General features: G+C 51.5%; 3 protein-coding genes across 14 annotated transcripts in view; 1 reads left to right on the top strand and 2 right to left on the bottom strand.

Annotated features, from left to right (window-relative positions):
- Positions 1-937: 937 nt before the first annotated feature.
- LOC310646128 (UAP56-interacting factor-like) lies at positions 938-5,922 on the bottom strand. Its single transcript, XM_083372376.1, has 9 exons — positions 5,794-5,922; positions 4,786-4,911; positions 4,208-4,341; positions 3,970-4,091; positions 3,678-3,744; positions 3,197-3,240; positions 3,041-3,115; positions 2,266-2,377; positions 938-1,667 (listed from the first exon to the last, which is right to left on the bottom strand). Exons 1-9 carry the CDS (start codon positions 5,870-5,872, stop codon positions 1,572-1,574), a joined length of 855 nt encoding a protein of 284 aa, XP_083228502.1. The 5' UTR covers positions 5,873-5,922; the 3' UTR covers positions 938-1,571.
- A 379-nt stretch (positions 5,923-6,301) lies between these two features.
- LOC310646075 (zinc finger protein RFP-like) lies at positions 6,302-10,913 on the bottom strand. Its single transcript, XM_083372278.1, has 7 exons — positions 10,411-10,913; positions 9,773-9,868; positions 9,455-9,673; positions 8,870-8,892; positions 8,020-8,135; positions 7,443-7,475; positions 6,302-6,882 (listed from the first exon to the last, which is right to left on the bottom strand). The coding sequence occupies exons 1-7, from the start codon at positions 10,825-10,827 to the stop codon at positions 6,389-6,391; spliced, it is 1,398 nt and encodes a 465-aa protein (XP_083228404.1). The 5' UTR covers positions 10,828-10,913; the 3' UTR covers positions 6,302-6,388.
- Positions 10,914-12,752: 1,839 nt separating this feature from the next.
- Positions 12,753-24,598, top strand: part of LRCH2 (leucine rich repeats and calponin homology domain containing 2) — a gene marked incomplete at its 5' end in the record, with an annotated part of 30,867 nt that continues 19,021 nt past the window's right edge. For all 12 annotated transcript variants that reach the window (XR_014493572.1, XR_014493573.1, XR_014493574.1 and 9 more), the window contains 8 exons: positions 12,753-13,164; positions 20,193-20,337; positions 21,188-21,314; positions 21,893-21,998; positions 22,089-22,225; positions 22,712-22,845; positions 23,365-23,452; positions 24,378-24,489. Coding sequence is in view for 3 of the 12 variants with exons in the window: in XM_083371762.1 (XP_083227888.1) it covers positions 12,753-13,164; positions 20,193-20,337; positions 21,188-21,314; positions 21,893-21,998; positions 22,089-22,225; positions 22,712-22,845; positions 23,365-23,452; positions 24,378-24,489 (1,261 nt within the window). The remainder of the gene's footprint in view (positions 13,165-20,192; positions 20,338-21,187; positions 21,315-21,892; positions 21,999-22,088; positions 22,226-22,711; positions 22,846-23,364; positions 23,453-24,377; positions 24,490-24,598) is intronic.

Raw genomic sequence — 24,598 nt, 5'->3', positions numbered from 1 at the left:
CTCCTTCTTCCGGACCATTTAACTGGGCAGCTGGGGAAGCAAAGGCTGCTTCACGCACACACACACACACACACACACACACCCTGAAGGAGGCATCAGGCAATCCCCAAGGAGTTTGAGGCTTCTTCCAAAAAGGCTTCACTGATTCACCAATGTTCAAGTCTTAATAAGTGCATGCTAAAATGGAGTAATGCAAGGATGCTGGGGAACACACAGTGCCTTTGATGGCAGCTTTCTCCCGCAGGCGTGCTTCCTTTCTCTGCGACAAAATGGATTTGAGTCCTGAGAAGCTGCAGCCATTGTGGGAAAGAGAAATGTGAGATTTTTTTTATAAAAATTATTATCATTTTCCAAGTGGAGAAGTTTCTACCTGGAGCAAAACAACTGGCAGGAAGAAAGCTCAGAAGACAGCTGGCAGCTGCTGCCCCCTGGTGGCAGCTGCATTTCCCCACAGGCAATGAAGGTCCTGCTTAGGGTGGGGGTGGGGGGGGCTGAGGCAGGTGGGCTGTCCCACTTGCTAAATGCTATGACTCTCAAACCAAGGTAAGAAAAAGGCACCAGGATGAGTGAAATCCGGATGAAAGGCTTGTGGCTTTGCTGAAAGGAAAGCAGCAATGGAAGGGCCTGAACGGGGCCCTTGGGGGACTACAACCTGACGGAGGAGGGAAGGTCCGAGCGTTGAGATGGCCATTCTGCAGCCAGCAGGAGAAAGCCCCGTCCATGTCCGAGCAGTGCATCGGACTCTGGGCTGGACCCTCTCCTCATTCTCAGCCAAGGGAGAGAAAATGGGAAAGGCAGCTGCAGGTGCAGGTGAAAATCAATGCAGCATCATCTGTGGCTCACGAGTAAACGGGCTAAAAGTGTGACCTAAAGGAAAACAGCTTCAAGAAGGAAACCCTCAATTATTTGCAAAGCATTGCCCCACTCATTCAGATTCTAAAGCAGCTTTATTCCTTCTAAGGATAAAGTTTACTAAAATTTGACACAACTCTCCCAAAAGATGCATCTGGTAGACACAGTGATGAAATCAGACATCCCGACTTCCTCACCCCTTGATGTGATTTATATAAATGGCACAATTTACATCATTTGCACCAGGACTGCATTTCAGAGGTGACGTCATCACCCCAATCCGGTGGACGTGGGTGCCTCAAAACAAGGCTGAAAAAGGGCTTTCCAGGCCAAACAAAGAAATAAACAAGCAACCGTTGGAATTTTGGGTTCAGCTGAGTCACACGCGTGACCCTGGGTAGTAACAAAGGACTTTCCTTCCCACCCACATCAGGCTGTGAAGAGGCAGCGATGGAGATACCAGACGCTGAGGATGGAGCCTTCTCCTGGGGAGGACCAAGCGCTGGAGAGCTCCCTCAGCAGGTGCCTTCAGGCTTGGCCAGTCTAGAATGGAGCCACTGTCAGGTGAAAATGGGATCTCTGGAGGGTACCCTCTCCACCGAGAAGGCTCCTCCCCAGCTGCGGTTGATGAGGGCCATCCCAGGTAAGTCCCAGACAATTGGTGGCCTTGGAGGGCTGACCTCTTTCCTGCTTTGGCCTGATTCCATCAAGGAAGGGGGCTACGGCAGAGTGACCATCCGGCTTGCGTTGCGTTCTGCCACAAAATGGCGTTTGTGCCTCAGCCCAGAGAATCGCTCATTCAGGGTCACGCTGGTCTAAAGAAGAAAGACACAATGGGTGCCAAGTTGCGTTTGTAGAGAAAAGGTAAGAGGAAACTCCCCAAATAGGAGCCAGATGTGCATGTAGGATCCCTCCCTGAATGGGAATTAGCTTCATCCAACCTTCCCCATCCCAAAGGCCTTCCTCTGGGACTTCAACTCCCAGAAACCTTTGTCAGGGAGGCTACGGATGAAAAACCCTATTTAAACTCTCAAGACTGGACTGTCTGTCTGATCCAGTTCCTTCTTTGCAAAGCTGCATAGACTGGACTTGTAGAAACCCTGATGGAGTAGGGGAAACGCTTAGGCAGTTCCAGGAGGAAAAGATCGCCAAAGTGCCCAGAGAATTGACTGGGAATCTATACTGCTCTTTCCTTTTTTCTGCTGAAGGTCACATCAGCCATCTCCATCAAGCATCAGGTGATAGGACTGATGGCCCCAATCTCTCACACGTGCGCAGCCATCGCTTAAGCCCCAAAATATCCAATCTGGATCTTCATCTCATCTGGAAAAAGTGTTCAGGGTGCCCAGCCCTGTCTTTCCTTTCCTTTCAGGGTTCCTGTGGGGTCATTTCTGGCCTGGGAGAGTTCTCTACCTGGTTAGCCATAGCCCGGAAGTTGAATCGGAGCGTCACTCCTCTCGGCTGCCGGCGGAGCTGTGGGCTCTGGCTGTTCCACCTTCGCAGGAAGGGTCGCTTTGCTCCTGGCCTGCAAAAAAGCCAGACAGTTCTGGGAGTCCACACATCTCCAAGTCACCAAGGCTGAGAAACACTGGACTGCAGAGACGTGAAAAAATAGGCCGTCCCATTTGATGATTAATCTGATCCTTCAAAATCTATTTATTTATTCATTGGACTTGCATGCCACCTGAAATCCAAGCCACGTCATTCTTTTTCACCTGCTGCCACACCAAGGGTTGCCTGGAGGTGTCAAAGCTGGTGAGGATTCAGAGATGCAACCCCCTGGCCTATGTGTGTTGCAGAAAATCTTTGGTGCCTCCCTTGCTTGCCAGTGAAAAGTCCTCCTGCAGATCACTCCAGAAGGCAACGGGACTTTGTTTTACCTTGAAAGAACGTTTCACTTCTCATCCAAGAACCTGACAGAATGCTGGAGAAAGGAAAGATTTATACTCCATTCCCCACCGTTCAGTCAGAACTGCAGAAGCTTCCTGGATGAGAAGAGAAACATCTTCAAGGAAAAACAAAGTCCAGTTGCCTCTTGAAAAAGCATCCTTGGGACAACCATGACCTAGATGGTTGAGAATCTCCACAGACATCCTCCTCAGAGGCAAAGCAGACGTAAAAGAGCTACTGGTCCAAGACTCACAGTCCCGGGGCCCCCGAAGTCCAAGTGTCCAAGGAGGAAACGTACCCCTGGGGGTGGCCTGCCTGGGGGTTGGACACCGAGACAGTCAGGACGGCTCCAGAACCGGGCTGCGTTCTCCACCTGTCAGAAGAGCGAAGCCATCACTAATCCGGGTAGACAATGACCAAGTTGAACAAGGTCTCTTCTTTGATGGTTATTTACCTTCCCACCCTCGAAAGTTTCTGCTCCATTTTGGGCTTGATTCGCTGTTGAAGGAACGGGAAGGGCAGGAATAAAAAAATGAAAACAAAACGGTTTGTTAAATGGCTGAAACAGGAAGACTTCCAGGTCACATACCCGCCTAGATTATTTTAAAAGAATTAGACAAATACATGGATGAATGCGGCATCCATGTTCAAAGACAGCTTGTCATGAAACAGCAATTGTGGAAGGCACAGGCCAGACCGTATTGAGCAGCATTTCCAAAACAATGGGAAACTGGTAGAATTTGGACCTCTTTCACATGTTTCTGGATGCTTCCAGCAGAGAAGGGGGGGAAAACCAGTAGTAAGGCAGCTGCCTATGCCTCAACTCCTCATCTTTAAAATGGGTAAATAATGGGGACTGAATTTTCAGAGTTAGTGCAAGAAGTGAAGGAAAATAAAACACGCCATTGGAAAAATGCTAAAGAAAGAAAACTGACCCGTTTGTTGAAGTTAAATTTGATTTGGCTCTGGAGGAAGGCTCGTCCTTGGTTTAATCGGAAGGGTCTGCGGTTGGCAGAAAGAAAAGCGTCCCCAGTGAAATTTCTCAAATCTGTAATCCGAACCAAGGTGTGCACAAAGTTTGCTATTTGTGGTTCCCAAGTTTGGGGGTACACCGACATACTCCTTGGGCCTTCAACCAGGGCCTCACATTTGCCCTCTCCTCACCACCTCGCCTGGACGCCGAAGCCTCGTGGAAACTCAGAGGCGATCACGTCTAAACCCACCCACCTCCGAAATGGCAGAGAGACCCCTGCTGCTTTGAAGGCTTCGGCTCTTGTGGCTGCTGCTGGCTGGGAGTCCGGGGAGGTTCCATCACCGTTCCTGTCCGGGGGGATTTTCCCTGACTTGTCCTGGAAAAGACGCCCAGCAACTTACCACCTCGGCTGCTCTGGCCTCTGCAGGGCTGGGCTTCGTCAACCCGGAGCCCCTTGGCAGGGTGGGGTGAGGAAGGGGGGTCTGCTCCTACCTGCTGGGCCAAGGCTGGCCGATTGAGGGGGCTCCTGCCCTGCATCTGCCCGGCTGCTCTTGGGCCTGGGGTGCTTATCCTGCTCCAGAAGGGCTTCCTGGTCCAGGGGGGCTTCCTAAATCCTTTGGGAAATCCTAAGGAAATGCCAGCCTTTGATTTGGGTTGCCGGGTAGAATGTATTCCACCTCCTGCCCTAGTGGGATTCATCCAGTGTTTGACACCTCCTCCCCCCCCCCATTCTTGGCAGGAATTGCTCCAGACCCCAAGACTTTCTTCTTTTTCATTGACCGGGTTGCTTCTGGGTTTTTCAAAATCGGGGACCTTTAATACCTGCCAAGCCCACCCAAAATCCAGTTGCCCCAAGGGGAACCCCCTAACACAGCCCAGGTACACCGCTGGATGTGCTTCCCGGCACCCCTCTGCTGCTGTATCTTTTGCCAGCAATTTTGAAGTCCATTTTCTGTGTGTGGCGATGCCAGCTCCTTCGGCCTTCCCTCGCAGGGGAGGCCTCTCTCCAAAGAGCAAAGGGCCCCAGCCCCCTTGGCTGGCTCTCTCCTTCTCGGGTCCCTTCCACCCACCTGGCAGGGTTGGTGGGCCCCAGCTCTGGAATCGAAGCCTCCCGTTGCCAGAGGCCCCGTTGCGGGTCTTCAGCTGCCAGGGCTTCCGGTTGGGCTGGGCCTGCTGGTTACGCTTGATGATGTCATCTAAAGAGGGCACAGAGGCGGCTGCCCCTCACTCTCCCTGGCACCCCCAGGGCAGCTCAGCAGGGAGAGGTAGGGCAGGTTGCAAGGGGTCAATTACCATAACGGTAAATCTTCTTCTTTGGTTAAGAACAAAACTCCTCGCATTTCAGTGGGAGGATGCTTATCAGAAGCCAGATCGGCCATAGTGCCCCAAGCATTTTGAAAGAGGGGGGGGACCCGGGCACTTTCCCCCCTTGTTAAACTGCTAGCACAAGGAGCTTTGGCCCTTTCAGGGCAGCTGCTGTAAGGAGAGGGGGGTGCTTTGTTTTCTGACTTGCAAAGCGTATTTCCAGCCACTGACTTAAGGAGGGCTTGGATGTGCCCAGCAGAGTCCGTGCCAGGGAAATGCTTGGCAGCCTGGCTCATCCCCCTCCAGAGAGGGGCTGGCGGGGTGCCGCTCTATTTCTGGCCCTGGGCGCTTGGGAGGGGGAGGGGCAGCAGAGGTCACAGATGCCCCTTTGAGGAGCGGGGTGGAGACCTAAGTGCCTGGATAGGCCTGGAGGAGTCTGGAAGAGGCAGAAAAATGAAGGGGGAAAACAGCCGCGGGGCGGGGTGGTGGTGGTGGAGATTGGGGTTGGCTGAAGTACGCGTTTTCGGGATGGGGGTTGGTTTCACCCGGGTTTGACAGCGTGGGAAAGGGAGAGGGCTTGGGGGAGCCGGGGCACTTTCCTTGATTCTCCGACGCCCCCCGCCCCCGTGTGGCTGCCCCCGGGCGGCTGAAGGGCAGCCGGGGGGCGTCTTAGCTGCGGCTTCCCCCGTCTCGCCTCCTGATCTGTCCCCAAGCGAGGACAGCCCGCGCCCCACAAGAAGCGGCCCGGCTCTTCCCGGGAGCCGAAATCTCACCCAGGGACAGGTCGATCTCCTGGCCGGGGGCGGCGGCTCTCGGCTCCGGCTCCTGCTCCCCGACGCCCGGCACCTCCATGGCTGGCGACGGACGGGGACGAGGGCAGGTCCAGCCGCCGTGGGACGTCCCAGCCCCCGCCCCGAGCGCCCCGCCCCCGGGGGTCGCCCGCCCGCCCGCCCGCCGCTCCGAGCCGCCTTCCCCCGGCTCCCTCCCGGCCCTGCTCTCCCCTCAGCGAAGGCGCTCGGCCTCCCCGCCTCCAGGGCCCCGGGGGCTTCCTGCCGGTCCTTCCCGGGAGCGGAGCCCAGGGCGCCCGGCCAGGCCGAAGCCAGGAAGCGGCGGGCGGGGGTCGCGGCCACTCAGCCCTTCATCCCCTCCCCCGCTCCTCCCTCGATCGCCCCGGTCCCGGCGAGAAAGCAAGCGCCGCCAAGCTCCGAGATGAAAACTCAATCACCTTTATTCGTTGCACCTTCTAACTCGTGGCCCGGCTCCCCCTTGAAGCGCTCCGAGGGCGCCCCTCTCCTCCGCGAAATCTCCCACCCCCACCCGGTGCTGGAGCCCCAAAGCGAGAGACCGGCCGGCTGCTGCCCGCCGCGCTCAGGGCACGATGCGCCACTGGGAGTTGGGCTCCTCCAGCTTGAAGAAGGGGAAGAGCCGCTCGCCCAGGAAGACGGCGTAGGAGAGCAGCAGCAGCGGCTCCCGCGTCGCCCCGTCGAAGAAGTGGACGGTGCCGCCCTCGTAGTCCAGGTAGAGGCGGAAGCTGCCGACGCCGGGCCGGCGCTGGGCGGGGGGCAGGTGCTCGGGCAGCAGCGCCCAGATGCCGTCGTCGGCCGAGATCCTCACCGGGCCCTTCCTGGCCACCGAGTCCTTCATCACCCCGAAGGCCCAGCCGTGGCCGCTCGAAGTCACCTCCGCCTGCCAGCAGTGCCGCCCGCCCGCGAAGCCCTCCTCGGCCAGGATGCAGGGCGTGGTGTCGAAGGCCCGGCGGCCCGGGAGCAGCCCGCTGGGGGTGGCGTCGTGGGTCACGATCTTCTTGGAGCCCGACAGCAGCAGGTGGGGGTGGGCCGTCAGGCGGTCCATGCTCACGTTGGCTGGGGGGGGAGGAGGAAAGACACGTGTCAGAAAGGGCAAGGGGAGCAGCCTCGGGGAGGGGGGGTACAAGTTGACACCCACCCAGCAAGGGGGCTAAATCTGATTCTCTCTAGCTTTGTTCTGATTGCTGGGGCTGCTGGGAGTTGTAGTCCAGATACCCCTGGAGAAGCATTGGCTTTTGTCCCACATCTTGGCCCAAGGGGGCAACCCTTATTCCAGGTCTGGAAGCCGGCAGGCATGGCAGGAGGAAGCCCCCCCCCTCTACACCCGGGGGCTGCTAGGGGCAGCAAGCGGTGGCCGTGAGTCTGCCTGCCCCTCCCCGCCCTCCCCCCAGGAATGACCCAGGAGCCAGCAGAAACAGCCAAGGCGGCTTCGCTCTTCTCCCAATTGGTGGCTCAAGACTTGGGAAGCTTCCCGGTTCTCTGAGTGATCAGGCGGCTTTCAGTTCACAGCAAAGTCTCCCAGGCTAGCTGGGGAATTCTGGGAGCTAAAGTCCACAAGGTCTTAAAGTTGAGAAGTTTGGAGCCCCGCCACTCTGATTTAGGCCATTAAGACCCACCTCTTTCCACCACGGACACCAGGGGAAGAGCATCTGGAGAGAAAGAGGGGAGAAACAGCAAGACAATCTTTTTTAGAAAAGGTGAGGAAAGCAGAGGCCTGCAGTTCCCCCCAGTTAGCAAGGAAAGGAAAACGCTCTTTTGGCTTTCTCAGGCACCGCCCTCCGTCTGTCTGGCCAAGGGCTCTCAGTGCTGCAGCCCCACAAGAGTGGCCATCTTCACGTGTGTCTGCTTCTGCTCACCTAGCCCATTTTACCCGAGTCCAACCAATCATGGCTTGTTCAACAGATTTAGCAAAACCCTTGGACAGGCTTTCTCTCAATCGTGCTACATTTACTCGTAGGGCTTGCATTAAGGTAGCCTTTACAGCCCTTGCCCAAGAAATGCTGGGGGTGCAGCAAAGCACTGCAAGTTGCTATTTGCCCACTGCTGGAGCCTGCCCTGAAATAAATCTTGGCATCCTATTCACGCCTTCCCCCAGTTCCCTAAACTTTGCTTCCTGGTATTTGCTAGGCAGGGCTTTCCGTGTGTCCTCCTGGCGCCCGAAACTGCTCTGCCCATCCCTGAGCAAATCCTTACCTCTGCACCTCTTCAGTGTATTGTTCACAAAAAGGCTTCTGAGGGCGAGATCCCACATTTTCTCTTTGAAGGGAGAGAGGTGTCCTTCGGGAGGCTGAGCCAGAAGTTCTTTGCACCTAGAGACACCCAGCAGGGAAAGGATTATCTGCCTGCCAGAAGTTGGCAGGAAACCTTTACGGTTCTGTGAGCAGCAGGTAGATTGTAGAGTTTCACTGCCCAGGACTGTGCAAGGACAAATCAGAAATCTTTCCACGTAGAGCAAAGGGAGAAATAATGTGCCTCAAGAATAGTCAGATTTTGGAAGGAGCCCCAGCTTTAAGAGAAGAAGAGGGAAAATAGGGTTGGTAGAATATTCTCATACATTGCACTACATTGTATTATTTTGTTTGCATTGGGGTTAGGAAGAGGTATGAATTAACTGTCATTTACAACCCCCTCCCCGCGTTGAACTCAGCCTATGAAGCAGACATTAAACTTTAGGCAACAAAACTAAGTTAAAATAAAGCCATTTAACCTAAATCAGGTTAGGTGCAATATGCCAACTACCTTGTTACTACCTCTTGTGGACCAATAATGACTGCAGCCTGCAATTCGTGTCCGTGACAAGGATTAAATTGTTATTGATTTTACATACAAAGCATTTTAAAAAGCAGCCCTCCTGAGCTCCAGCAGGAAATACTGGCCCTAAACTCCAATCGGGGATTAGCCATCATGAACAATTACTGGATGCAGCCCACATCCTTTCAATACCTTTTGGTCCCACTCAAGGAGTCAGTTTCCTCATATTGAAGTTCTGTGTGGAGCACAGTGAGCTAACATGGCAAGGAAGGGGGGGGGAAGCTTTACCTACCTGGCCATCACCCCTCTGAAGTCCTGGAAAGACAGACAGGAAAGAGAGGCTATAAAACAGGCTTAATGGCAAGTGCTGAAAGCAAGCCAGGTCCTCCTCCCTTTCGATCAAAAGCAAGCATTGAAGCAGGGGGTCCTCCGACCTTGGCCGCTTTCAGGCCTGTGGATTTCAGCTCCCAGAATTTCCCACCAGCATGGCTGGCTGGGGAATTCCGGAAGTTGCAAGTCCACAGGTCTCAAAGTGGCCAAGGTCGGATGATACGCTACTCCTGCATTAAAGGCTCTGAATTTGGACCCCAGAAAGGTGGTAGTCTTCCCCTCCCCCCATTAAGTCCAACCTCTTTCCTGGGTGAACTTTCTACTGGGAAAGCAGAGAGGCAGAAATAGTCCCCTTTAATTGGGAACCCCCCCTCACCCCCGCCTCCAAGGAAAAGCCATCACAGAGTCCAAAGCTTTTGCTTAGGGAATATGGCCAAATCTCCACTGCTTTCGAACACCTCACCTTGTAAAGAGGCTGCGTCTCTTGAAGGGCACCCTTCCGTCCCACTTCACATTCCCAATTCCTGGAGGCTCCCGACCAGCCTACCTTCAGGAATTCATAGGCGGGTTCTTCAAACTTCATCTCCAGCTCCTTGGTGAAGGTCCGGACTTCATAGTGCTTCTGTGCCAGCCTGGCCAGCTCTTCCTCAATCTGTTCATTGATCCACTTGGCCGCCATCATCTGGTCCAGATGAACCGTCTTCACCACCTCATACATCTCCTTATATCCCGAGCCAAATCTCTGATTGTCAAGCTCCATAATTTTCTACAAAACAAAGCCCTCTTAAGGAAGGAGACACCCTCCCCCACCCCAGAAACCACAGCCCTGGCCCCTCCCCAAAGAGAAGCCAAGCAAGGGCCCTACCACCAGGTTTTCTCTTTCCCTGTGCACTTCTGCAAAGGTGTCTCGGACGTGTGCCTTCTGAACTCGCAGAACCTTCAGGAACACGTGGACTTCAGTCTGAAAAAATAAGCCGTTACTGCAACTTTGATCCTGGAGGGATGCAGATCAAGACCCCTCCCAGCCCTGAGCATTTTTTGGGTGGTCCTGGCAAAGCTACCACCAGGCCGGAGGAAGCCGTTTAGTTGGCTGCGCTCTGAATTTCGGTCAGAAGGCAAGCTACCTCCTCAGCTGATGCCTGCACACAAGTACAAAAAAACTTCTACACAGTGCAAAGTTGTGTATATACGTTCCTCCTATAAAGTTGCTGGCCTTACTGGCTGCTGCCCTCAGAGCAAACGTTTGAGCTACTTCTGTGTAGCTGAAGCAGGACCACGGAACATCCCAGGCTATGGCTTGTTTGTTGACCAAATGGGATCTATGAACTCAACCCACGTAGCTTGTTAAACTCACCAGGGTCAAGCAAACCTTAATACAACAGGTGTTCCCAGACAACCCATTTGCCTTGAAGTCACAAGAGCAGATGAACTACTCTGCACAAGACCCAGGCCAGCCTCCCTAACCACGAAGTCCACTGCAAGCGGGAAGGAGACCCTCCCTACCTTGGCCTTATGGGCTGCCTCTTCCAGGGAAGCAAGCGCGTGGTCCTTGTGGTCCTGAGACTCCTGGCACTTGGAGCAGAGGAAAGCCCGGTCGCTCTGGCAGAAGAGCATCAGCGGCTCCTTGTGGGCCTCACAAATTGCCTGGTTTAGTTTCTTCAACACTCCCTTGTCTTGCAGCCTTTTGATAAGCCAGGCGACATTCCCCAGCTGCCTGTTGGGCACCAGGGTCACATTATCAAAACTCTGGTGGCACTGAGGACAAACAACGTTGCTCTGAGCGCCTCCCCAGTGCTTCTGGAGGCAAGCCTGGCAGTAATTATGGCCACAGTTTAAAGTCACCGGGTCATGGAACACATCCATGCATAAAGTACACTTAGCTGCATCCGGAAGGTATTCTGACATCTTTTCCACATCCATTGTATCTTCACCCAAAAAACAAACACACAAAAAACAACCCAGCCGTTTTTCTCATAAATGCGTCAGGCTGCTTTCTTATAGCTTCTGCCCAACAAATAAGGCCCTTTGGTGATTTTCTCTCTGCCAATGAGATCCTAATTATTTGGCTAAGCCCCTCCTGGATACCTATAGGACTGGTCCTGCTGGGAGAAGAATTGCTCTGCAGCCTTGTGCTTGTGTCCTCTGGGTGTAGCTGAGTTTTCCTGAGCACCATTTTTACTGTAGGCTGGATGCTGGACAGGGGAAAACCTTCGTTTCAGCCTCCGGGGCTCCCCCCCCCCCAGAAAACTCCTCTGGATTTCTGTATTTGAGTCTCTCCAGATTTTTCTCAAAGCCTCTTTAGAGTTCTGATTCTGGGCCTTTAACCACAGCAAAAAAGCAGTTGAAGGGCCTTGTCCTGGAGGGAAGTTAGAGGAACAGCTCACCTGCTTCAGGTGTTGGACCACCTACTCTTAAAGGTGCAGAGACTTGCAAGTAGGGGAACTGGAGACCAGGATCTTCCAGCCTGCTGCCACCCCACATAATTGGCCCTACAGAATTTCTCAGCTATTATGGCCATCAGAGTTTGGTCCCAATTTAACCTGGAGAAAGCTAAGGGAACTTGGGGGGGGGTGTCCCAGAGTTGACCCAGTGAAGTTTAAAAAGTTTCAAGTTTGCATTATACTGGAGAACATCTTATCTCCTTACCAAATGTTGGCTTTTCGGTCTTCAGTTGTTCTGGATGTATCATCTGAGATGCCCTAAACATCCAGCTTCCACATCTTACCTGCAAAAATCTAGAAAGCCACTTGAACCCCCACCCCGCCCCCTAGTTTCTCGGCCTGTATAGCAAAAGCGTGTTTGGGGTGGTGGTGGTGGTGCTTGCAGTATTCTGATAATGTAGCTTTACAATAAAGTTGAATTATTCATCTGGTCGTGTTTCCTGCCTAGTCTACCTCACAAGGTTACAATCCCTGCAGATCTTCGACGGGAGATTGCTCCAGCGAACGCCCATCTTTATGGACATTCCAGATTCACACAATACACTAAACCAGGCTTCTCAAACTTGGGAGTAAGGACCAGAGCACACGTGCAATTTCTGGGGGGTGGTCACAAACCGACTTTAAACCTTTTCAGCTTTGCACAGAGGACAGGACATTTTCCAAGGGTTTATTTCTTGCTTTGATGTGCAGAGCCCAGGGGGAGCTACGGGGTAGTCGGAACCCTCCCGCGAAACGTACATCGATCGAAATCTACTTATCCGTATCTGTTATAAACGTGGTCCCCATGCTAAACGCCTGGAGCGGCTGTCTCGCGTGGGGATTTTTTCGGAAACGCTCCTGGTTGTGCAACACCGGCACAATCCAAGCCAGCGTTTCTCCCACTTGGCAACTTTTAGCACGCGTGGGCTCGCGAGCCCCGGAATTCCCCAGCCAGAAACGAAGCGCAGCCCTTGAAAAGAGGCAGAACCAGAGAACGCCTTCCCTCCAGGGCGGAGGGGGGATCGGCGGGGCTGTTGCAGCGGAGGCAGCAGGAGGATTTTCCCCGGGCGGTCTCAGGCGGGACCCCACGGCCAACCCCTTCCACTGCTCCCGGGTCCGCGTCTGCCCCGCTTCGGCGGACTTTTTCCTCCTTCCGTTACCCACCCGCTTTGAGAAGCGCGCGCTCCTGAAACGCCCCCCATCCCTCCGAATCCCCCTCCCGGCCTCAGAAGGGGGAGGGGGAGGGGGAGGGGGAAGCCCAGGAAGGCGCAAACGGACGGACCGCCGGCGCTGTCGCCGAAGCCCCGCCTCCGGCCCCGCCTCCTGGGCGCGCGCCTGCGCACGGGCCGCGCCCAGCCGCCGCCGCCGCCGCCGCGCGTGCGCACAGCCGGCCGCCGCGATTATTGTGGCGGGGCGGCGGCGGCGATGGCGGCCGGTCAAGGCGGCGGTCCAGCGGCCAGCAGCGAGGGCGGCGGCGGCGGCGGCGGGGGCGGGGGAGGGGGCGGCCCCGCGTCCTCGTCGCTGCCTCCGCCCGGAGCCCCCCCCGCGCCGCCGCCCCCCCCGCCGCCGCCCCCGCCCTGCGCCGAGCCCGGCCCGGCCTTCCCGGGGCTGCCGCCGCACCTGGCGCTGCCCTTCCCGGCCTGGGGCGGGGGCGGCGGGGGGCTCTCCACCGGGCCCGCCGCCGCCGCCTCCGCCGCCGCCGCCCCCTCGCCGGGCCGCAGCCTGGAGAAGACGCTGGAGGAGGCGGGCAGCTCCGGCCGGCTCTGCCTCAGCGGGAGGAAGCTGCGCGAGTTCTCGGCCGCCGCCGCCTACGACCTCAGCGACACCACGCAGGCCGGTGAGCGCCGCCGCCCCCAGGCGCCCCGGGACCCATCCTCCTCGCCCGGACCCGCGGGCCCTGCCTGCCTGCCTGCCTGCCTGCGTCCCTGCGCTCTTGGACGGGCAGCCGTTGGCGGGGGGGCTCCCGGGGTGCTGGGGGGCCCTCCTGCCGGTCAGCCCCGGGGAGGGGGCCGGGAGGGCTGCCCTGCAACGTGGGGGGCGGCCTTTCCCTCCGCCGGCCAGCGCAAGCCAGGAGAGGTCCGGCTTCCGGGCAGGAGGCGATGCCAGGCGGGGCGGTGGGGGGGGGAGGCAGGGCAGGGCAGAAGAGCTCAGGAACTGCGGGAGGGGGAGCAGCAGGCCGGGTCACTGGCGCGGATGAGAGCAGATGAGTCTGAAGACGGAGGAGGCTCCCATCAGCAGCAGTTGCCTCTAATGCCCACGGAGAGCGACGGCTGGGGATTGCAAGGGAGCAATTGGGAAAGTGTGTTTTGCAGCCGAATGACGGAAGGTGAAGAAGCAGGCTCCGCAAACCTGCGTGCCGGCTTTTAATGGTCAAAACCGCTTTGTTATACTACGCAAGCCTCGGTAGTTGGATATAAGTTGGCTCTGGCTAGCCTTCGGAAATGTAAATTGCGTTCAAGCTATCCTTTTGTTTTTCTCTTCCTCAGAAGTGATTTTGCAAAGTAGAGCTCTCGGTGCTGTGGTGGTTTCTGTCGAGTCCTAATTTGCTGTGTTTAGCATCAGAAAATTTTTGCTCTGAAAACACGAGCGTGTCAGATGAAAAATTAGATTTCTCAACCTTGGCAACTTTAAGCTATTTGGACTTCAACTCCGGGGAATTCTGGGAGTTGAAGTCCAGACATCTTGAAATGGTCAAGGTTGAGAGACGCTGAATTAGATTACGGTTTGCATAATTGCTGGTAAATTTCTTACTGGTTAAGAGCGTTGACATCTTCAGGCTCAGCAATTGCAGCCTCTGTCTGGTCTTGAGAACTAAGTCAAGTTGGACCCCCTTAGCTACCCCTGAATCAGATTTGACCTAAAACCATGTATTGTCAGGCCTTGCTGAGCTTGAAGTAAAATCCGTTTTCAAAATTCTTCCATCTGTAAATCTAAGACATCATTAATAATAAGCAGAGAAGCATGGACGACACATGGTGGATTCCCGTTCTGTTGCCAAGCTTTGAAATGTACTTCCTTGCTTTATGTCTTTGGAGATTCCTTGGTTCTCCGTCTGTTTCATTTGTAATCTTAACTTCCTTTCAGGAAAAAGTGCCGGCAAAGCTGACCTCTTTGTCAGGGTCATCTGAATTAGTAATGACTTTATTGCTAAAGTATCTCTCTTAAAAGTTTACTCAGTTCTGTTGTTTTGCTCCCCTTGAGACCTCTGCCAGAGGGGAAGGCGGCCTATACATCTCATAGTAATAAATGCGGAGGAGGGTTCACCTGGAGGATCTCTCCACGAAGACACACCCGCGCAGAGGTCATCCAAGACATTGCTGGGATGCATTTTTTAAAAACAAAATCTTAAAGGCCGTTATCCAGCGGAAGGCAAAAGCCGGAGCTGCCAGTTACTATGCTGGCAGATTCATTCTTCCAGGGAGGCTCCTTTCCCGCGCCTTCGTTTGTTCTACAGGAATAGAACGTGGGTTCCTGAAGGCTCCTTCTTTTCAGAGGACTTGTAAGGCTGGTAATTACAGAGAGGCGAAATTAAAAGTTGCAGGCAGTTTTTCCCTCAAGGCCCAGAGAGCAAAGCAGAGGACCTGCCGGCGGTTATTAGAGACTCGCTGGGATGGTGAGCTAGCGTTGAATGATGTAGCTGCCTGGTTTGGATATAAAACTCGGGAGGAGGTTTTTTGTTTGCTTTTTTGTGGGAGGAATGCCAGGCCCTAGTGCTGCCCCAGACCAGTAGCTCTCAAGCAGATCTGCCCAGAGAGCATCAAGGACCCCTCATTTCAACCCTGAACTACAAATATTCTCCTTTATTAGAAAGAGAACATTAAAGAAATGTCTTGTCACACGATTTAAGGCAATGGGGTCCAAAATTGGAAATGGCATGCAAGGCTTGCTGAGAAAAACTATAACAGCACCTCAGCTCAGGCAGCGTGCATGTCAACAACGTATATCATTGGGGATGGAGGGTGGAAGTCCATGGTTTAAAGCTAGAAGGCTGGCTTGCTGCAGAAGAGTGCCTCTCCTGGTTGGTCCAAGGGAGGTCCAGAAGATTGCAAGGTGCCCTGGAGATTTAAGGTGGTCCCATTTCCAGAATATCAGTTCAGGGCAACGGATGCAATTTCCTAAATAATTCTGCTAGGTAGACTTTGGGTCATAATCTCTGCTTGCTGTCCTCCTTTTGCATAATCCTTCGAGCTTTTTCACAGTAAACCCCGATTGTAGCTCAGGATGATAGAGCAAAGAAGCATTGGGACGCCTTCCCTGACCTGCTTCTTTTTACGGTAGAGAACTAGGCCTTTCTCTTTAGGTTTTCTTAGAGTTTGTCCTGGGGTTCTTGGTCTGCATATGCCAAAAGCAAATCCTGGCTTTAAACCTTAGCCATAAGGAAAGATATTCCTCCTTGTAAATGAATTAATATATATGCGTTCAGCTTCACGGCTGAGCATGGTGAATATATATATATACGGTATATTAAAAAGAGTTTTAAAGGCTGAAAATGTTTTATAGCATAAGATTCCTGCTGTGCCTCAAGACTCTTTGTTTCTTCTCATACTTAACATAGCTTCTCCTCTGGATATGGATTAAAAATGTTTCTCTTCCTCCATCCCCTTTGTGCTAAATGAAAATGCTAGACTTCAGTTGAACCATGGGGAAAATCCAGCCTGAATTCAGTTTCCTCAAACAGAAAGAAGCAACCCTGAACTTAATGCACCGAGCTGTAATTTAGCTGCTTAAGCTCTTTTCACACCCCAGAAGCTTTCCAGCATTATCTGCATTCGGAACAATAATTATTCTCTGTAATTAAAATGTCAGATTTGGGACATGACATCTGCCTTTGTACTCGGGTTGGACAAATTCAGCCTTTTATAGAGAGATAGGTGGGATATTTTTGTCTTCAAAGAAGACAGTGTGCTGGACTCTTTACCAAAATGTTGCTTTTTGAGTAGCCGTGCAAAGAAATGCTGAAACCGACCATTGGTGCTTGCCCGCTGTGTTCCCGGCCTCCGCTTTAAGGCCTGAGCCGGAAGAAAACGCGCTGGTGATTTGGGAAAGCGTAGAATTATGCTTCTTTCCCATTTGTTCCCGCAGCGAACAGGGCTTCTCTGGGATTGTAACGCTTTGCTTGCCAGCCTGTCAGGTTGCATTAGGAAGGCGATGGGAGAGCTGTTACTAATGTGGGGTTTAGTCTGGAACAAAGGCCAGGGAAGGAGCTCCATCTGAACTGGGTAGCAGGCACCTCGCATGATGTCTGTTCTGTGGAGATGAGGCAGGGCATGGAGATTTGCATTTGAAAGGGAAATTGGGGGCCTTTCTAGAAGGCCTTGGTGACCTTGGAAGGGCTGGCATCCTGGCCAGAGGGCTGCTACTTAACCTGCGATCTCTGTAACTCTGGCACTTTTAATTTAACAGCAGCCGAATGAGGGTCGCTCTGCAGCTGGTGGGCCGGCCAGCTTTTTTGTGTTCAACCCCCAATACCATGGTAGGGTGAGTGGCAGCCGAACCGAGTCCTGGCTGTACTCTAGGAGGAGGTACTGCTGACCAAACTCCAGCTCACATGGACAACCATTTGTCTGAAATGGTCGAGGTTCTCCTGCTTGAGCAGGGGTATGGACTAGAAGACCTCTGTTCTGTTCTCTCTCATCCTGCCTAACCCTAATCTATTGTGGCTGTTTCCCACTAGGTAGCTTTTATTCAGCTGATTAACAAAGATAATACCAGGGTCACCAGTGCTAGGAACGTGGACTGCAGAAATTGCTGTGTGGGGAATGTCAGTGTTGCAATGCAAAGCAAGCCAAGACTTTTCTGATTAACTTCATTAATTTGCATATTATTTTTCAGAACTAAGCCTGATCATATTAAATAGAACCTCCCAACAAATTTGCATGTGATTTGCAATTTTACACACCCTTATTATGAAGGAACGCAGTTGAATCCATGTGACTTTCTCCTGAATTTACACGCACATGGGATTGTGCTATAAATGTGCAAAATCTTTTTTTCCCTCCCCATTAAACGTTTGCACCTAATTATATTATTGCTGGTGGTTTATTTTTATTTCTTTTTGCTCATTGCTTCGTGAGTACTAAGATTAAATGGATTTCTGATTCTGATCCTGGTGGCTGGTAGGTTTGGCACCATGCAAAGGAATAAATCTGAACTTAATTGGTTGAATGAAAACCTGATCAAGCTAATTAGGCTCGAGCGCTGACGAAGATGTATTCAGTTATGCGGAAGCTGCAAGGCTGTCTCTCCGGTGACAAATGCAGAGTTTATGTGCTGCAGGGGTTTTTTTAGAGTTGGTAGATTTGGAGTGAAAGATCCAGTTGATCTTTTGATAGCAGCAGCAAGATACTCAGGGCATTTATTCTTCTCAAATCTAGATTTTTGTTCCCCTGATCCCTAGCTCTTACCTTGGTGGCAATAATATGCAAAATTTCAAGAACATTTTTTTCTAGGCACTTCTACTTCTAGCCAGCAATAATTTTGAGAATTGTGGGAAGTCCAGCAGGAGACCCAGCCCTGCAATTCCTGAAGAATTCTCAGAGATCTTCTTCAAGCCAAGTGGGAAATGCAGATTGTTGTGTTAGTGTAGGGCTTCTCTCTCTTAGTCTGCATAAACTATGAAGGTCTTAGAGTAGAAGGTTTGATTAGGTGAGTGAACCTCCCCTTAGCAAGCCTTTTTCTGCAGCTAGGTTGACCTCCAATTTTTTTCCTAGCCACTCAAGGATACTCAGAATAGTTGCATGCAGTCAAACAGATACATCCCCAGTGAAGGGAGGAACTCAACAGTAGAAGGAGCCAACTTGACCACACAGCAACTTTTGTGTCCCACTGGAGCCTGTGCCAGGTCCCCGAAGTTGCCCTCCCCTTTCCATGAAACTGCCAGCATTCAAAGACCCCAAGCGGAGATTATCCTAGTCTTTCGGGGGGGGGGGGTTGTGGCATTCAGTCTGCTGCTGAATGTGCTTTGTCAAGGAGAGGCTTCCTGGTGCCATTGGTTGTTGTTGTTGTTAGCTGCGAAGTTGTGTCCGACCCATCGCGACCCCATGGACAACGTTCCTCCAAGCCTTCCTGTCCTCTTCCATCTTCTGGAGTCCATTTAAGCTCATGCCTCCTGCTTCAGTGACTCCATCCACCCACCTCATTCTCTGTCGTCCCCTTCTTCTCTTGGCCTCAACCTTTCCCAGCGTTAGGCTCTTCTCCAGTGAGTCCTTCCTTCTCATTAGGTGGCCAAAGTATTTGAGTTTCAGCTTCAGGATCTGGCCTTCTAAAGAGCAGTCAGGGTTGATCTCCTCCAGGACTGACCGGTTTGATCGCCTTGCAGTCCAAGGGACTCGCAGGAGTCTTCTCCAGCACCACAGTTCAAAGGCCTCATTTCTTTGGCGCTCAGCCTTTCTTATGGTCCAACATTCACTGCCATACATTGCAACTAGGAAGACCATAGCCTTGAATATACGCACTTTTGTTGACGGGTGATATCTCTGCTTTTTAGTGTGCTGTCTAGATTTGCCATGGCTTTCCTCCCCAGGAGCAAGCGTCTTTTAATTTCTTGGCTACAGTCCCCATCTGCAGTGATGTTGGAGCCCAGGAAAATAAAATCTGTCACTACCTCCGTTTCTTTCCCATCTATTTGCCTGGAATTGAGAGGGCCGGATACCATGATCTTGGTTTTCTTAATGTTAAGTTTCAAGGTGCCATTGGAGGGCCTCCTTATTCCATTGAGGATTTTAAAGTACTTAGGTTTGGTATTAATATAGTCAAAGCATTGTTTTTGGCCATTCCTAAGTATTTATTCTAACTAGAGCAGCTAGAGTCAAGTATGGTCAATAAATCTTTTCCACCTAAATATCTCAAGGAGTGTAGCTTATTAAATTTGATAGTATTTCAATAGGAGGGTTAGTAAACGGTATTTTATTGCATAATTTTTGTGTGTGTAAGTGAGATTTCTAAGTCCATGCAAGGCCACAATTCTTGGCAGGTGAAACAGGGAAGTAGCTTCCCTTTTTTTCTGGCAGAATGAAGACTTTGCCGCGATTTGCAGACAAGGAATGGGAAGCGGTGACTTTGGGAAGGATTAATCAGCTTTTTGTGCTGGCTGCGCATGTGACAACAAAGAACACAAAGGGATGAAGGCAAAGATGGCCTGCACTGCCTCTTGTATCTCTGTGGCGGTTGCATTCATTGGGGCTCAGGTCCTGGCTCTGGTTCCTTACCTTTGTTTGGAGAGGCTTACGAAATGAGCAGGCTGACCGGGGGGGGGGGGAGCAGGGAGCGTTTAGGAAGGCATTTCTCCAAAGACAATATGGCTATTTCACAGACTGGCTTTATGGGACTCCAGATTGCTGGGAGAGGATGGTGCAGAACAGCAGCAGCAGCAGCAGCAGATTTTCCTAATATTGTCTGTCCTGTGCCATTCGTTTGCACACAGCGTTCAGAAGGTTTTGTAAGAACAAACAAACACCAACCCTGATAATAGGTCCCTGACTCACCTGGAGGAGGCTGATGAGGCTACGCAGAAATGGGGAGGCCAAACTAAGTGGTTGCGCCCCCTTCAGTCTGAAGGAAGGTGGGAGGACCGAGATGGCCTTTGCTGCTCAGAAGGGACCAGCTTCTGCTGGAGGGGAAAGGGGTGGTTGGGGCGAAGAGCGGACAGTGGGGAATGCTTGTCCCCTCCTCCTAGAAGGGCAGGTCCTGGTAAGCTGCTAGCTCTGCCTGTATGTTGGGTTCGGCATCCTAGCCAAAAGCAACCCTTTCCCACGTATGGCCTCTCATTCCAAGGGAGGAATTGTGCAGCTGCAGATTACCAGTTGGGGGGCTTCTTCTCATTCAGGATGGGCCTTGAAAATACCTCCTCCTCCTCTCCCTTTTCAGATCTTTCCAGGAACAGATTTGTTGAAATCCCTCCAGATGTGTGGCAGTTTGCACCGCTCGAGACGTTGAACTTGTATCACAATTGCATCAAATCTATCCCTGAAGCCATTAAGAATCTGCAGATGTTAACGTATCTCAATATCAGGTAGGTGCATTTGTCGTCTTGTGGTTTCACGTCAGAGAGCCTCCTTGCTCCAGAGGACTGCCACAGTCTTTGCCGCTCTGCGCTACGGGCAGCCTAGAGATTGCCAAAAGATAACTGTGCGCGAAGGAGTCTGGCTCGGTTCCCGGTGGTTTTCTTTCGCAGTACGACGTTCGAGAGGCAGATATTTCAGTTTTGCTTTCTGGGAGTTCAGCGAGTGCTGAAAAGAACGCTGCCGATCTTGCCTTCTGGCGGGAAAGCCGCCGAGTGGACCACAGAACTGGAGAAGTTTTCTTCTCGGTGAAAGGAATGTTGCTCCGTTTTGTGGCTGCTGCTTTCAGATCCACCGTGTTTTATTTTTGGTTGGAGTATGCGCAGTCCCCGCTTTCCCACGTGGCTGTGAAGGAGGCGCAGAAAGCGAAATGCATGGGCTCGTCTCAGGCCGTGTCCATCTACAGAGCAGGGCAAAGACGATGAATTAGCACCAGAGGGAGAAAAGTTAAAGCAGGAAAAAAGGATCAGAGGAAAGCGAAGCTGCCCCTCGGCTCCACAAAAGCTCTGCGTGGAGGAGAGAAGAAAGCCTGGGAAGAGTTTACAAAGATCTTTAAAGCCCTGATTTAAGCTTTTGTAGACGTTGAGTATTTTGCTTCCATGTATGCACGTGAGATGGAATGCATTGCCAGAGAGGCCGTTTATGTGTTGTGGTCCACCAGCAGGGCCTGTAACTGAAGAGCTAAACAGTGAGTCATTTTTAAATGGCGCATAGAGTGGTTTTAATGGCTTCTGCATCTCTTAAACGTGAACAATTCATAGCTGCTGGATATTAACCCTCGATGTCTTCGTTTCTCCCCAGCCGAAATCTCCTCTCTACATTGCCAAAATACCTATTTGATCTGCCACTGAAAGTTTTGGTTGTCAGCAATAATAAGCTTGTGTCTATTCCTGAAGAAATTGGAAAGTTGAAAGACTTAATGGAATTGGTACGTGCAGTTGCTCTGTCCTTTGTTACCCTTAACGCATTCGGCTTCACTCCTGTTTGTCAACAAATTGAACTGCACCCTGTAAAAATAAAAGAGTTGTCTAGAACAGCAGTGGGCAAGCTTCAAGCTTTCCAGTCTTCATAAATCTCATGCGGTTGATGTCTTTTCTTCTCTTGAGTCAGTGTCTGTTGCTTTGTTTCAGGGGTGTGTGTGTGTGTGTGTGTACCATTGAGTTAGCTTAACTCCCCTACACGTCCATGCAGGTTTTGGGCAAGATGTTTTGAAGTGGTTTGCCCTTGCCTTCTTTTTAGGGCTGAGAAGGTATGGCTGGCCCAGAGTCATCCAACTGGCTTCATGCGTAAGGCGTGATCACGTTTGCTTCTCTTGATTTCTGGCTACATCGGAGAGATGCCTTTTGAAACCATTTTCCTTTGAAGCAAAAATCTGTTTTAAGAGAATCCTCCCCTTTCTAGCAAAACAGGCGGTTCTCTCTTCAAGAAGCGCATTTCCTTGGTTAAGCAATTCATGTCAGAAAATGCTGGTTTAATTTTTGGATATTCTGGTTTTCTGTTTCTTAGGATATTAGCTGCAATGAGATCCAGGTCCTTCCCCAGCAGATAGGAAAACTGCACTCCTTAAAAGAACTAAACGTAAGAAGAAATAATCTCCATATGTTACCCGATGGTAAGCAGCTTTTCTTCCTCTGAATTCATTTAGACCCGTGTCTTGTAATGTCTGAAGGCCACTTTCTTCTTCCTCCTGTATAATTAATAGAATTAGGAGACCTTCCCTTGGTCAAGCTGGACTTCTCTTGTAATAAAATCATAGAGATTCCCATCTGCTTCCGGAAATTGCGACACTTGCAAGTCATCGTTCTGGATAACAATCCAATGCAGATCCCACCGGCCCAGGTTTGTTAATCCCCCTTCGGTTCAGAAGTGCAGTGGGGACACAGGGGACCTCCAGTCAGCTGCTCTGTGGAGGACGGGTGCGGGATCGATGGGGTGCCGTCCTCGGACGGAAGCACCTTTTCTGCCTGGGGCTTCTTACCAGGGGGTAGCTGGGGGGGGGGGCGCCCTCTGTCTCTGAGGCCCTGGAAGGCCTTTTCCTGGAATCGCCAAAGCTGTGTGCCAAATGAGCCTGCTTCCTAATTTGTCATCTCACTGCATGAAGTTGATGAACAGGTTGGGCTGGTCAGTAGTTTTGGGAGATTTACATGAAGCCTGTTAACAGTTCCCTACCCCCTTGGACACACGCGCGCACACACACACACACACACAAACACAACACAGGGAGACTCAAACACATCAAAGGCAGCGAAGGAGTTCCAAAGTGTTTCTGTCAACCTATCTGACTCAATTTTTGTTTTGGTTTCTTTCCTGTCTGTGTCTTAATAGATCTGCTTAAAGGGCAAAGTGCACATTTTTAAGTTTCTCAGTGTTCAAGCATGCCTGAGAATGGATAAGAAGCCAGATTCCCTGGATCTCCCTTCCCTGGGAAGAAGGATCCCTTCTCAGCCACTGACCGACAGGTGAAGCTGCCCTTCCTTTCTTGGAAGATAAAGGCTGAGCATTTCCAACCGCTAAGTCTGTTCTGAGTCCCTGTCGTGCCAGGAGCTCGGTTAGTGTCCCCTTCCTGGCCCGGCCCCTGACTGTGTCTCCAGTCTTCCCTGCCTCTGCCATTTCTTTTCCCCTCGCCTGTCAGGCATCGCTGCTGAGGCAGAGCTGAACAAGCTGGCTGGGCTGCATCTCTGAGAGTAGACCCATATCCACTGCTTGGTTTCAGCCAACTGCGGCCTGTCTGAAGGAGAAGTCTGCCATCTACTGCCAAACCAACTGCATTATATCTTAGTCTGAAGGGGAAGAAAATCAGCACACCTCTTCAGCAAAGAACTTTGGGGATAGGTTTATTTCTCCTCAATTTCCTGTCTTTGGGGAATTGTTTGCTGTTCTTTGAGGAATTAAAAATTTCAATCAATCTTTTACTACCAGAATAGGGGAACTGAAAATAGTTTTCTAGTGTGTGTAACCAACGTTCTTCTCCGTTACAGTATAGAAGACTTTTACCCCAATAAAAACCACGGCCCAGACTCTGGAATTGGTAGTGATAATGGGGATAAAAGATTATCCACGACAGAAGTAAGTCAGCTGTTTTTTATGTTGTTGAAAAAGAGAGAAATGGGAGGGTTTTTTTCCCCTTTTCCATCAGTTTTGAGATGGAGATCTCTCTCTTGAAGTACCTGAGAATTGTCTGATAAATCTTTGCAGTCGGTTTAATTAACATGATGTATTAGAGGTTAGGGGACGCGGTGGCTCAGTGGGTTAGGACACTGATCTTGTCGATCAGAAGGTCGGCAGTTTGGCGGGTCGAATCCCTAGTGCCGCATAACAGAGTGAGCGACTGTTACTCATCCCAGCTTCTGCCAACCTAGCAGTTCGAAAGCACGTAAAAATGCAAGTAGAAAAATAGGGACCACTATGGTGGGAAGGTAACAGCGTTCCGTGCGCCTTTGGCATCTAGTCAGGCCGGCCACATGACCACGGAGACGTCCTCGGACAAGCGCTGGCTCTTCGGCTTTGAAACGGAGATGAGCACCGGCCCCTAGAGTCGGAAACGACTAGCACGCGTGCGCGGGGGAACCTTTACCTTTACCTATTAGAGGTTACTCTCTATCACAATGAAGTCATATACATCAGGCTCCCCTAATCTGGTGGTTTCAAGTGTGTTGCAACTCTCACAACTCCCTTGCACAGGAATTGCATCACAGCACCTGGTAAACAAGTTGCTGGAAAATACCTCATTAATTTTATGTTACAAATTTGATAGCAAAAAAAAAATTTCCTGATTTTTTTTATTGGTTAGGCACAGGAAACTAGAGCCAACTGAAGCAATTCTGGATATGTTGTGACAACTATTTACTGATTGAACGTCTGAATTGGATGCTCTTATTGGGATCCTAGCCTCACATGGTTCCTAGCCTCCTCAGAAGATTGTTTTGTAATGTGTGTCATCAGAAAGACATACGCGATGTGTTTGTGATGTTCTCAACTGTTATTTCCTCAGCCATCCGATGATGACACAGTCAGCCTCCACTCTCAGGTATCGGAATCAACAAGGGAACAGACACTCCGAAATGACAATCAGTTGCTGGGGAACAAACCTGAGTTGCATAAAGGTAAAATCCTACATCTGGGTGGTTTTGGGAAGTTGAAGTCCACACGTCTTAAACGTTGTGAAAGACCTGCTTAGACCCTTAGAGATAGATGCTTTTATACATTCAGACC

The sequence above is a fragment of the Vipera ursinii genome, assembly GCF_947247035.1.
Source record: "Vipera ursinii genome assembly, chromosome: 12".
In the NCBI taxonomy this organism is placed as follows: domain Eukaryota; kingdom Metazoa; phylum Chordata; class Lepidosauria; order Squamata; family Viperidae; genus Vipera; species Vipera ursinii.
The sequence above is the reverse complement of the archived record's forward strand: the minus strand, read 5'-3'. Positions and strand labels throughout refer to the sequence as shown.

What these genes read in the sequence shown, in the direction of transcription:
- LOC310646128 (XM_083372376.1), bottom strand. Translation starts at nt 5,872, where the DNA reads ATGGAGGTGCCGGGCGTCGGGGAGCAGGAGCCGGAGCCGAGAGCCGCC. An exon ending in GGGCCCACCAACCCTGCCAG is followed by an intron (nt 4,342 to 4,785) that starts GTGGGTGGAAGG and finishes GCATTTCCTTAG; the next exon opens with GATTTCCCAAAGGATTTAGG. An exon ending in GTCTCTCTGCCATTTCGGAG is followed by an intron (nt 3,745 to 3,969) that starts GTGGGTGGGTTT and finishes TGCCAACCGCAG; the next exon opens with ACCCTTCCGATTAAACCAAG.
- LOC310646075 (XM_083372278.1), bottom strand. Translation starts at nt 10,827, where the DNA reads ATGGATGTGGAAAAGATGTCAGAATACCTTCCGGATGCAGCTAAGTGT. An exon ending in TTCAGAGGGGTGATGGCCAG is followed by an intron (nt 8,136 to 8,869) that starts GTAGGTAAAGCT and finishes GGGTGTCTCTAG; the next exon opens with GTGCAAAGAACTTCTGGCTC. An exon ending in TACACTGAAGAGGTGCAGAG is followed by an intron (nt 7,476 to 8,019) that starts GTAAGGATTTGC and finishes CTTTCTCTCCAG; the next exon opens with ATGCTCTTCCCCTGGTGTCC.